This window comes from Sciurus vulgaris (assembly GCF_902686455.1).
Source record: "Sciurus vulgaris genome assembly, chromosome: 7".
Classification (NCBI taxonomy): domain Eukaryota; kingdom Metazoa; phylum Chordata; class Mammalia; order Rodentia; family Sciuridae; genus Sciurus; species Sciurus vulgaris.
In genome coordinates, this window is record NC_136467.1 from 53957399 (window position 1) to 53971226 (window position 13828).

Here is a 13828-nt window from a genome sequence, read left to right on the forward strand (position 1 = left end):
TCAGGTTGATGAATGGGAATCTTCAGTCTGTTTCAACTCCTGCACTTATATGTTGTGTTCTGCCTTCCAAGAACCTTTAAGCCTGAGCATAATACTCAACTTTGGCTCAGCTCCAACTCTGGTTGCGAGTCCTTCCCACTACTTGATCTGCACCCAGAGGTATGTGTGTGTGCAGCTCTGGGTCCCAGCTTGGTGGGAAGGCATGACTCCAGGGTCAACATCTGGCGTTCTGCTTGTCTGAGCCCGTTTTGAGCTTGAGGAATCAATCTCAATCTAGTAAAGTGCTTAGGTTCCGTTGCTTAAAAAAAAAAAAAAAAGAAAAAGAAAAAAGAAAAGAAAATGGTACTGGGAATTGACTCCAGGGGTACTCTATTACCGAGTTGCATCCTCATTCTTTATATTTTGTGTGGGGCGGGCAGGGGTACTGGGGATCAGATTCGGGGACACTCAACCACTGAGCTACATCTCCAGCCATATTTTGTATTTTATTTAGAGACAGGGTCTCACTGAGTTGCTTAGTGCCTCACCACTGCTTAAGCTGGCTTTGAACTTGCAGCCCTTCTGCCTGCCTCAGTCTCCTGAGCCCCTCGGATTACAGGCATGTGCCACCATGCCCAGCCCCATCCTTTTTATTTTGAGATAGGGTCTCACCAAGTTACTAAAGCTGACCCCAAACTTGCAACCCTACCTCAGCCTCCTGATGAGCTGGGATTATAGATGTGCATTACCACACCTAGCAAAGCTCAGGTGCTTTTGATCATTGTTCACCAAAAGCCCTAATCGCTGAGTTCTAGATGCTTTGCCATTTCCCCCTTATCTGTTTTCTTTTATACAGGCCCCAGCCTTGTTCAGGGGTCTACACAGAGCCAAACCTTTCTTCTATTTTCTGATTCCTAGGGAGTAAGGGTAAAATGTATCGTGGAAGGAAGGACAGAAGTTATTGAAAGGAAGGAATGCAAGAATAGCATTGAAATGCATTGTCACATTTTAGAACTTTACCCCAAAAGGCTTTGAACTGCAAAATGTGCAGAACATGATACAATTAAGGCCCAGCTAAAATTCCTTAAATGGCCTCACTGGCACACTCTGAATGGTACAGGAAAAGTGTCATCCTTTCAGTTTTTCAACTTGAACAACTTGTGTTCTTGGAATGAGAGGAAAAAACATTGGAAAGCAAGTTGACTTCTCATAGCTAGCACAAACTTCAAGCCAGCAAGCCCATTTCACCTTCTTAGAGATTATTTGAGTGGATACAGAATATTCTATACAATTTCATTGTGTATTTGCTAGGATACATTAGCCTTAAGTGTGGTTAGTACATGTTTTGACCATTTCTATGATTAAAAGTGAAGTGTGTGTGTGTGTGTGTGTATATATATATATATATATATATATAATGCACTAATTAAAACAGTACTACTAATAATAGGAGATCAGTAGAATTGAGCAGGAGAATTGGGGGAATGAGAGAAAGAGAAGGTACTGGAGAATGAGATTGACCAAATAGTGTGCATTATAAATATGGCCTAATGAATCCCACTATTATGTAAAATTATAGTGCACCAATCTAAAATAAAGAAAGAAGTGCACTAAGAATGCATTCCTGGACTGGATTGTGGTTCAGTGGTAGAGCAGTTGCCTAGCATGTATGAGGCACTGGGTACAATCCTCATCAACACATAAAAAATAAATGAATAAAATAAAGGTATTGTATCCATCAACAACTTAATTAAAAAAAAAAAAAAAAAAAAGAATGCATTACTATGCTGGGCCAGGTAGTGTCACCAGCCTATAATTTCAGAAACTTGGGAGGCAGAGGCAGAAGAAAGATTGGGAAGTTCGAGGAAAGTCTCTACAATTTAGGGAGACTATCTCAAAATTTAAAAAAAAAATAAAAGTAAAAAGGGCTGGGGATGAAGCTCAGTGGTAGAGTACCTCTGGGTTCAATCCCCCTAAAAAGAACATAATGAAGACTGTATTTTTGCACTCTCTTAATTTTATGATGGACAAAGTACCAATTTCTGAAAGAATAAAAAAATTTGTTGTTCACATTTGAGTAGTGATTTTAACTTCTTTCATCTTAAAGCTTTTTTAAATCATTTTCTGTTCCCACCCTCTCAAGGGGATAATGAGCCGGAAATAACTAAAACTATAAAGGAAGGAGAAATCAGAAGCAGATTATCAGAAAATTAACATTGATTTAACGTAAGATTTTCCCTTCTCCTTCCTTTTTTTGCAGTACAGGGTTGACACCAGGCCTCACGGTTAGTACTCTACCACTGAGCTATACCCCCAGACCTTTTTATTTAGAGCTAGGGTCTTGGTAAAATTGCCCAGCTAGCCTCAAACTTGTGATCCTCCTGCTTCAACCTCCTTGGTAGTTGGGATTGCAGGGTTGTGCCAACACACCTGTCCATCCTTTTCTTGAATTGGGTAATTAGTACTCTGTTTTGGATTGTTCCATGGGGAGAGGAGAATTAAACTGCTTTCCTCAACTACCAAAATCTAAAGTAAACTTTTAGTCAGGCAATTTACTACCTCCACTGATATGAATACAGTCTCTCATTTATATATGCTGTATTCTGAAGTTCAAGGAAAACTGGAAATTAAAATTTTGACCCCTCCCGGCAGAAGTGGATCAAGGGTTCCAGATGGTTCAAAAACTACAAGATAGGTTTCAGTAGTATTATATAATACTTCTACTAGTAGGGGATACATTCTAATATATATTAGAAACTCTGTCAACAGAAATAAAAATTACATAGAAGGTATATCTACAGTCCCAGCTGTAGGGAGGGTTGAAGCAGAATAACAAGTTCGAGGCCAGCCTTGGCAATTTAGTGAGATGTTGCCTCACAATACAAATTTTAAAAGGGAGGGGACTGGGGATGTAGCTCAGCTATAGAGCACTTTTCCATAGTAAGGGCAAATGCCTGGGTTCAATCCCCAGTCTTTCCCCACAATTTACACAGTAAATGGAGGGATGTATTAACAATCTCAAATGAGGTAAGATTACTGATGAAAACATTTATTTAGGTACTGGGGACTGAACCCAAGGGCATTTTATAATTGAGCTACTTTCCCAGTTCCCCTCCCTTTTTAAATTTCAAGACAGGATCTCACTGCGTTGCTGAAAGTTGAACTGAACCCAGGGGCACTTTACCACTAAGCTACATTCTCAGTCCTTTTATATTTTTTAATTTTAAATGTTAAGACAGGGTCTCACTAAGTTGCTAAGTCTGTCTTTGAACTTGTGATCCTCCTGCCTCAGCCTCCTAAATCACTGGGATTACAGGTATGTACCACCACACTCAGCTACAAACACTTTTAAGACAATGTCCTATTATAGAAAACCAGTCATCTGTGGATTGAAATTGAAGTTACTATACAGTAAGTGGTATGGTAGGTCTTGCTGATGGAGAGGGGTCAAGGCATGGCAGGGTCCCTTATACAGCTGGTGAGGACCATTGTTTACCTCCTTAATCACTATTGATTGGCATTGCCTAATCAATCAGGGGTCAGAAGTTGGAAAAGGACTATGTGTCCTGTTCCTGATGCCCTTCTTCCCAGCTATTGTTCATCTACTTGCAAACAGTAGCAAATCAATCATTTAGTCCCTTTTCCTTTGACAAAATGCAAATGCCTGCTTTAGATATAAGCTTGTGTAGTGTTTGGCTAAATGTATGATCAATCAATGAGTTATAAGCAATATCAGCACCCTCATTTAGGGGGGGACAGAGCATTCACCATCTGGAAAGGGATAGAGAAAGGTATAGGCAAAGAATGGGTTCACAAGAGAAGGGAATGCACACAGAAGGTTAAAAATGAAACTTCAGCCTCTGCCTAGTGTCTGCACTGCTGACTAGTAACTAAGCAGGATCACAAAGCACATGCACACATAGGCATGGAGAAACTGACAAGAAATTGAAAACAAAAATAATTGTCTATCATGTAACCAATTAGTTTATGTATTTTTTTTTTTTTTTTTTTTTAACAATATAACTGGCTTGTACTTGTATAAAGGAGCTTGTTTGCAAAGGACTCAAAGAAGCTTAAATTCCCCATTCTGGAATAACACGCATGCAATGCTAGTAGGGAGGACATAGAATGCATCTTCCCATTTGTCTAGGCAGAGCGATGATCTTCAAGAAACTTTCAAAACAAGCAGTTAGGGGCTGGGGAGATAGCTCAGTTGATCCCCAGCACCACACACACAAAAAAAACCACAAGCAGTTAGGCTCCGACTTACCTCTACTTTGTCTATAAATACCCAGGCCCCTCAAGCAACCTTTAGCTACTGAGGGTTACCTGGTTCCCTAAAGTGCCTGTGCCTTAAAACTCATTCACCTGTTCTTGCCTTTCAAAACTTCCTTTGGGGCTGGGGAGATAGCTCAGTCAGTAGTGCTTGCTTTGCAAGCACAAAGCCCTGGGTTCCATCCCCAGCACCACAAAAAAGACCCAAAAACCTTCCTTTGTCTCAGAGAAGAGGGGTGGGATTCCACATAATAGCAGTGTATATCTTTTTGGGTTAGGCAACTGTCAGGCTACGCTGAGAAGCAAGACTATATACCAGACTAAGCATTGTCATACATCAAGAGAATTTCCTGTATTTAGCTCAAGAAATTACGACTATTACAGTGGCACATGCCTGTAATCCCAGGGACTTGGGAGGCTGAGCCAGGAGTATCTAACGCTCAAAGCCAGCCTCAGCAACTGAGCAAGACGCTGTCTCAATATAAAACATTAAAAAAGGCTGGGGATGTAGCTCAGTGGTAAAGCAAGCTTGCATTCAATTCCCAATACACACACACACAGTGCCTATCATTTCCATCTCTAGTAGCATTCTAGAGTTAACGTTTCTGGTTTTTTTCTTCTTTTTTTTTCTTTACGGGAATTGAACACAGCACTTCATACATGCCATAAGCACCCTATCACTAAGCTACATCCCCAGTCCTCTACTTAAGTCAAAACATTAATTTTGGGGTACTGGGAATCAAACTTAGGGCCTTGCACATATTATACAACTGCCCTACAACTGAGCTACACTCCCAGTCCCACAATCATGTTAAATAATTAATTACATAGTAATGTGTCAATGATCAGGTAATGGACATCTCTCTCAAAGATCTATATTTTAAAATTTTAAGTGAATTTCAGACAAAAAATTACAGAAAAGTAAAAAATAAAAATCACAGAGATGGGGTATGACTGTCCAGGTATCTCATACTGAGAATGTATATGTATGGCGTTGATTCCTTTCTGCTTTCCATGACTTTCTCCCTTTATCTAATACCCAACCTAGAAACTTTTAAAAAACACCATTTTTTGGGGGAGATCCCTTCTCCCTCATTCACCCATTGAGAGAGAAGTTTTGGGAGGCTGGGGCTATCACACCAGAGAGAAAACAGTACAAAAGAATTTAACAGTACAAGTATATTTATATTTATATTACTGCTCATAATAATATATAGTAAGTTATCATATTATAAAAATATATGATAAAATCTTTTGTGTGTGTGTATGGTGCTAGGAATTGAACCTCCTGCATGCTAGGCAAATACTCTACCACTGAACTGCATCCCCAGCCCTATGATAAAATCTTGTAAGAAACTGAATGAACTAAAGCTTGACAACTAACTCTTTTAAGAGAACAGAATAAAACTGCAGGGGCTGGCTAAGTTCCACTAATTTCTTTTCATTTTCTTTGATTTTTTCTCCTGATCTTCAGTTATTCTTTCTGCAGGTCGCTTTTTCAACCCCTTCATTTTTCTAGTTTGTAGTTTGCTTAGGTCTTGTTTCTGCATATGAATCCTTCCATAAGTTGTACCAAAAGTATCATGGGAGATATTTTTCTTCTTCTTTGGCTACAAAACAAAGGGAAAAAAAATTGGTGAGTGTGTGTATATCTTTTACTTCTTTTTAAAATGGCATTCTACTATCATGAACTGCTAAAAATCAAATACTCAACAACTACTTTAAAACAATTTCCATCAATGAGGGTTCCCTCAATGCTATAGTGTATAGCACTATATATCTTTGTTCTCGAACCTAACTATCCATACCCATCACCTGGGAATCCTGTTAAAATGTAGATTCTAATTCACCAGGCAAACTGTCAGGCCACACTGCGAGAAGACACTAACCAATGTCGTATATCAAGAGAATATCCTTTGTTGAGTTTAAGAAATTGTGCCTATCATTTCCATCTCTAATGTTATTCCAGAGGTAACATGTCTACTTTCTAAAACCACTTAAAAAAAAAAATCAAAACATTTATGCACATATGGTTTATACATCCTTTCTCTAAATTCCCAGTCTTCGCAATGCCTTTAATGATTCTTTTTTGCTGAAAATGACAGTTTGGACTATCAGAAAGTTCTAAGCCAAACTTGATGCCTGTTTTTTGTTTGTATGTTGAACTGGGGATTGAACCCAGGGGTGGGCTCTACCTTTCTATCTCCGGCCCTTTTTATTTTATTTTTCAGACAGGGTCTAAGTTTCCAAGGTTGATCTCAAACTTGCTATCCTCCTGCCTCAGCCTTCCAAGGAGCTGGATTACAGGTGTGTGCCACAATTTTGATGCTTGGTTTCTGTAACTCTTTTTATTATCCTTTATGGTTGCCCTTCTGTTTCTTTTTCCCTTTCCTGGATCTGTGACTCTAGCTTTATTTATTTATCTTTTTTGTGTATGTCCTTTAATACGCTGCATATCCTTTTGGAAAGAAGGATGCAATATATAAATAAATGTGGCACCAAATTTTAAGTCATATACCTTGAGGGCTTTTGGCATTTTCATAGATAATTTATAAAGGTCATCTGATGCCAGGTGTGTCCTCCTCACAACCAGATCCAATGAAGGTCCCATCTCTTCCAATTCAATCCGTGGTGTTCTGCAACCAGATTTCTTCAACTGCAACCTTAATGAAATAGGAAAAAAAAGAAATGTTGCTTTGATGTTTTATAAAACTCTCCCCCCCCCATACTCCTGTTCAAGGGATTTATACTTACATATAGTGATATAACATACTCACCCCTTTTTTTTTTACATTTTATTTTGAGATGATTTTTTGGTCTATTTATTTTGAGATGCTAAGTTGCTTAGGACCTTGCTAAATTGCTAAGGCTGGTTTTGAACTTGGGATCCTTCTGCTTCAGCCTCTCAAACTGCTGGGATTACAGGCATGTGTACCACTGCATCCAGTGAGGCCAAGCTTCTTAAACACTTTAGACATCAGATCAAGTACATCCTTTGGTTAATTTTTTTTTAAGTCAGAAATATATTTGGGAGGCAGGAGAATCACAAGTTCAGTGCCAGCCTGGGCAACTCAGCAAGACCCTGTCTCATTAAAAAAAAAAAAAGACTGGGGATGTAGCTCAGTGGTAGTGTTAGCCTAGCATGTGTGAGGTTCTGGATTTACTCCCAGTACCACAAAAACATAAAACAAAAACAAAGCCCAAAATATTTTTTTGGAGCAGGGGGTAGCAAGGATTGAAGCCAGGGGTGCTTTATCACTGAGCTATATCCCTAGTCTTTCATTTCTTATTAATTTTTTTTTAAATCCCCTGACAGGACCTAATTTTGTGAGATTGGCCTAGAACTGCCTCAGCCTCCTGAGTCACTGAGATTATAGGGGTGTGCCACAATGCCTGGCACAAAACCCAAATTAAAACCACTTCCTTTACCTTATTCCATCAAATACACTGTACTATTTTCTTAAAAGAGATGCTTCAATTCCAAGCCTTCATATCTTCAGCCAAGGATCTACTGACCATAACTTTTATACCACACACTTAATATCCATCTCAGATCCTAACTTGGTTTTCTCTAAATCAAAAGTAACATTCAGTTCTGCAAGACAGTATGGTACAAAATACAGAGACAAAAGACAAACAGAACCTTGTTACTTCTCTTTCAGATGGGCTCAGGCTATAGACATGCTAAATGTAATTGTTTAAATATCTGCCCATTTCTTTTCAGATTGTAATTTTCTCCCTCTCAAACACCTCTTTTTAACCAACATTCTGTTTTCATTGAGTAAACTCCCTTACTGGAAAATTTTGTTTGCTTTCTTGGGGTACTGGGGATTAAACCCAGAGGTGCTTTGCCACTGAACTACATCCCTAGTTCTTTTAAATTTTTGAGACAGGGTCTCACTAAGTTGCTCAGGGCCTCTCAAAGTTGCTGAGTTGAACTTTCAATCCTCCTCCTTCAATCTTCTGAGTTGCTGGGATTGCACGTGTGTGCCACTGAGCCTGGTTCATAATACATTCTTATTTTATGGCAGTAATGGGGATTGAACTCAGGGCCTTCTGCATGCTAGACAAGCATTCTAACACTGAGCCACAGCCCCAGACCTATAATACATTCATGAAAGCCCCCAAACCAAGTAAGGAAATGCAAATTACTTTGAATTTTAACTAGCTAAAAAATAATTGTAAAGCTCCATTAGGTGCAGTGGTACACAACTGTAATCCCAGCAGCTCAGGAGGCTGAGGCAGGAGGATTCCAAATTCAAAGCCAGCCTCAGCAACTCAGTAAGGCCCTACACAATTTAGCAAGACCCTGCCTTAAAATGGAAAATATAAAAAGGTCCGGGGACGTGGCTCAGTGGTTAAGTGCCCCCGACTTCAATCCCCACTACCAAAAAAAAAAAAAAACAAAAAAAACCTCCTAATTACACACTGCAATCAATATTTTATTGTATTTTGCCATATTATTATTTTTGTGTGTGTATGTAGTGGAAGGGATTGAGACCAGAGATTCACAAATGTTAGACAAGGGCTATTCCACTTGACTACATCCACAGTTCCAATTATTTTACTTTCGATGAAAGGAAAAAGCATAAATGGTACTATTAATCGTATAGTAGGAAAATTAAGCATTTGTGACTCAGTTCAGTTGAGCTCATGATGAAAATCACTAACTGACAAAAGAGGTGAATATTTATTTTCATTTAGATATGTCATTAGACGCACAGTTGGTCAGTTCTCTCTTTTGTTATGAATAAAAATGAAAATCATCTGAGCCAGGAGTGCCAGTGAATGCCTGTAAGTCACAACACTTGGGAGACTGAGGTAGGAGGATCACTTGAGGCCAGGAGTCCCAAGGCCGGCTTAGATATCACAGCAAGACTCCATCTCCCAAAATACAAACCAAAACAAACCAAAACCTCTACGAAATCTGGACACAAATGATTGTACAACAGTATTACTGAACAGAAGACACTATCAACACTCTGCTGCTAGTTCACATGTTGAATTGCCAAGCCATTGCTTAAAATGTCCATCAGAGACTGAACTCAATGTACAAAAAAAGGTAGTTTGGAAGATCAGTGTAATCTCTAGGAAAGCGGGGTTCTACCAGCCAGTGCCAATGTTTTATTTTCAAAAAGAAAAAAAGGCATGCTTACTTCAAAAGACAATTACAGCACATTATTAAGCTCTTTAATAAAAACAGAATCTGCTTGTTAGGATTTATACTTATAGGTAGACTTGGTGGTGCATAAAAGTAATTCTAGCAACTCAGGGGTTGCTGAGGTAGAAGGATCACAAGTTCAAGGTCAGACTCAACAACTTAGCAAGATCCTGCCTCAAAATAAAAAAATTAAAAGAACCGAGGTTGGGGCTGGGGAGAGGGGAGATAGCTCAGTTGGCAGAGTGACCCTGGGTTCAATCCCCAGCACCACAAAAAAAAAAAAAAAAAAAAAAGAAAGAAAGAAAAGAACCGAGGTTGCGGCTCAGTGGCAAAGCACTCCTGCATTCAATCTGCAATTCAAAAAAAGGGGGACGATGAGGGGAGCTTATATTTACATTGTGCTGGGATTAGGGGTAGAGGGCCTAGGCTAGACAGAAGGTAAAATGAATCTAGCCACTGATTTTTGTTATTCCTTTAGGACTACAGTTTTCTTTTCTTTTCTTTTCTTTTTTGAGGGTGGGGATAGATACCAGGATTGAACTCAGGGGCATTCAACCACTGAGCCACATCCCCAGTCCTATTTTGTATTTTTTTAGAGACAGAGAGAGTCTCACTGAGTTGCTTAGCACCTTGCTTTTGCTGAGGCTGGCTTTGTACTTGTGATCCTCATATCTCAGCCTCCCGAGCTGCTGGGATTATAGGCATGTGCCACCGCACCCAGCGGGACTACAGTTTTTTAAAAGATTTAGGATTTTGGCTCTCTCGCCCTCTGGAGATAGGATGCATTCTCCCTCAAGTGTGTATTCCTTGCTCTACCCCAAAGGTTTCTCATCTTTTGAGATTGATAACCAACCCCCCCCATTTTCTTGAAAGCCTATCTATTTTTCCTATTTAAACCTCTGTCTGTGCCTTGGCCAGGGTTGGGGGGTGGTTAAAATTCTGAGATTTGTTTTGGCTGGTCTGACTTATGGCTATGCACTCTAAATGCAGTTTAGAACAATAAAAAGTTGAGCACCTTGGTGCACACCCATAACCCCAGTGACTTGGGAGGCTGAAGCAGGAGGATCACAAGTTCAAAGCCAGCAGCTTCAGCAACTTAGAAGGCCCTAATTAACTTAGCAAGACCCTGTCTCGAGATTAAAAAAAAAAAAAAATAGGAATGTGTGCAGCTGTGCAAGTTTATAAACCAGCAACCCTGCAGGCTGAGGCAGAATAGTAATTTCAAGGTCAGCCTTGTCAATTTAGTCAGGCCCTAAGCAGGCCCTTAGTGAGACTCCATCTCAAAACAAAAAAATTAAAACGGCTGGAGATATATGTAGCTCAGTGGTAAAGCACCACTGGGTTCACTTCCCAGTACCTATCAAACAAACAAACAACAAAACAAATAAAGAGATACTGTATAAAGCTAAGGCAGATCATTCTTGAATTAGTGTTCCAGACTCAGAAAGCATACAATATTAAATGCCCCCGGACCCTGAAAAACTAGAATTTCAGAGGCAAAGATTAGCAGGATCTAATCTAATTCTGATGGTGTGTCAGCACAGTGCTGCTGCCACTACTATTCAGCAAACTCTCCAAATTCTTGAGCAGATGCCAATTTTGCTTGAGCCCTATAAAACAGTCACACTAACATGCTAACCCTGAGAATTAAGAAAAACACGCTAGGGCTGGGGAGATAGCTCAGCTGGTAGAGTGCTTGCCTCGCAAGCACAAGGCCCTGAGTTCAATCCCCAGTACCACCAAAAAAAAAAAAAAAAAAAAAAAACCATGCTAAGAAACATACTTACTTATAGCTTCGAAAGTAAATCTTCCCATTCAGTGCAGTGAAATGCAGAACATACTCTAATCCAGCCAGGCGAATATTTGATACTGTGGGGCCTCTGAAAAAGTCTAAAAGCACATGTGAAATTACTTTTGAAAAACTCAATACATGTCAGGTGTGGTGGTAATAAACCCGTAATCCCAGCAACTTAGAAGGTTTAGGCAGGAGGATTACAATTTCAAGACCAGCCTCAGAAATTTAGTGAGGCCTTAAGCAACATAGTGAAACCATGTCTCAAAATTAAAATTCAAAAGGGCTGGGGATGTAGCTCAGTGGTTAAGCATTCATGGGTTCAATCCCCAGTACCAAAAAATCTCAACACACTTTATTTTTTTTTGGTGCTGGGGACTGAACCCAGGGCCTTGTGCACAAAAGGCAAGCACTCTACCAACTGAGCTAACTCCCCAGCCCTCAACACACTTTTTAAATCCAATTTCCAAGAGCTTTATTCTAAATGCCCCATTTTGCTCTAATATTTACCTAAAAAGATAGGCAGTACAAAAATGATCCCTGAAAAATGTGTGAAAGTTTCACCTCTCAATCATTTAATCTCATGACTCTTTCACCGAAACATAATTTTTCAATTTTGAAATTCTTTTAAAGCCAATGTTCCATATCAGAGTATCATATTTACCATGGATATTAACTTTTTAAAAAAAGTCAGTCAAGGCATAAATTTTTAAATTACTAATAAGTAGCTGAAAAGTCCAGGACCTGATCAAGGAAAGTTCAAGATGAGTCTAAAACAAAGGTGTGATAGATTAAAATGTGTCTAAAAATGCTGACAAAAAGCTGGCCTGCAAATGGGCAGGAATGATAGTTCAGGAAAAAGATATTATGAGGGTACAGATGAAGATAAAACTTCAGTTAAAAAGAAGGGGCTGAAAATTAATTGGTTTTAGTCAGAGATGGAAAGCTCAGTTTGATATTTTTCAGTGGATTAATTACAGGCAAAAATAATATTTTAAATGTGTCTGTGTCCACAAGTCACACAAGTCAGTGGAAAGGGAGACTGGAGGCCAATCTGCATACTTACAGAAAAGCCATAGGATCTGTAGTCAGGGAATATAATCAGATCCTGAATCTGCTACTTAGTATCTCTTCATACTGGGCAATCAAGCTAACTGGTCTCCATTTCTTTATCCATAACCTGGGAACAATATTACTCTTAGGCACTGAATGCTCATATTCTCTCAATATTTATACTTTGAAGCTCTAGGCATCAATGTGGCTATATTTAGAGAGGAGGCCTCTGAGGATAATATGAAGTTTAAAGACCCTAATCCAACAGAATTTATGTCCTAGTAAGAAAAAAATCAGCAAGCCTGTTGTGCCCTCCCTCCCTGGGCACAAATTAAAGATAGGTCATGTGAGAACACAGGAAGAAGGTGGCCAGGGAAGAGAGTCCTCACCAGAAAGAGAATTGGAAGCAACTTTGATCTTGGGCATTAAGCTTTGGAACTACAAGAAAACAGATTTCTGTGGGTTAAGCCACCAAGTCAATGATATCTTGCTATGGCAACCTGAGAAGACTGATTCAACAACCTCTGTGAGGCTATAGAAAAGATTAATAATTACCTAATCAAACCTATAGCAGTTATTTTCATTACTGCACGTTTTTCTTTTTTGGGGTACTAGGGATTGACTCTAGGGACACTTTACCACTGAGCCACGTCCCCACAGTCCTTTTTATTTTTTGAGACAGGGTTTTGCTAAGTTGCTTAGGCCTCACTAAATTGCTGAGGCTAGACTCAAACTTGAGATCCTCCTGCCTCAGCCTCTTGAGTTGCTGGGACTACAGGTATGTGCCACCACACCCACCTAACTGCACATTTTTCAAACAGATTAAAAATTAGGAAATGTGGGCTGGGGTTGTGGCAGAGTGGTAAAGTGCTTGCCTAGCATGTGTGAGGCACTGGGTTCAATTCTCAGCACCACGTATAAATAATTGAATAAAATAAAGGTCTATCAACATCTAAAATTTTTTTTTTTAATTAGGAAATGAGAAAGACAATGTAGCTATTGATATAAATAAAGGCATTAAGAAGAATTAATCTTATTAGGTAGCTAAATAACAGGTCTTAAAGAAATACTTATTAAAATTAACCCATTTCTTGATTTACTATCAGCTTAATGTTCAATGAACAGTCACATAAAAACAGTAACAATAAAAATTAGGAAGGACTGAATCTAAAAAGATTATTTGCTGGTTTTCTATCAAGGATGCAGTTCTAGCCAGACATGATGGCATACACCTTTAATCCCAGCCAGCTAGGGAGGCTGAGGCAAGTCACAAATTCAAAGCCAACCTCAGCAACTTAGCAAGATCCTGTTTCAAAATAAAAACTAATCATTTTTTTTTTTTTAAAAAGGGCTGGGATGTAGCTCAGTAGTTAAGCAACCTGGGTTCAGTAGTTAAGCAACTTGGGTTCAACAGTTAAGCAACCTAGGTTCAATTCCCAGTACCAAAAAAAAAAAAAACAAAAAAAACCCACATAGTTCCGGGGCTGAAGATGTAACTTAATACATTCCTGGCATTCATGAGATCCTAGATTTCATCCCCAGCACTGCAATTTAAAAAAGGAAAAATA

The 13828-nt window shown here is 39.2% G+C and overlaps 1 protein-coding gene across 1 annotated transcript in view; it reads right to left on the bottom strand.

The window, feature by feature from the left end:
- Positions 1-4439: 4439 nt before the first annotated feature.
- The window catches only part of RPF2 (ribosome production factor 2 homolog), a 52476-nt gene continuing 43087 nt past the window's right edge, over positions 4440-13828 (bottom strand). Inside the window, exons 8-10 of the mRNA XM_079149186.1 lie at positions 11203-11305; positions 6773-6917; positions 4440-5864 (exon numbers count right to left, since the gene is read on the bottom strand). Of these exons, the coding sequence (XP_079005312.1) occupies positions 5685-5864; positions 6773-6917; positions 11203-11305 (428 nt within the window). The 3' untranslated portion in view covers positions 4440-5684. The remainder of the gene's footprint in view (positions 5865-6772; positions 6918-11202; positions 11306-13828) is intronic.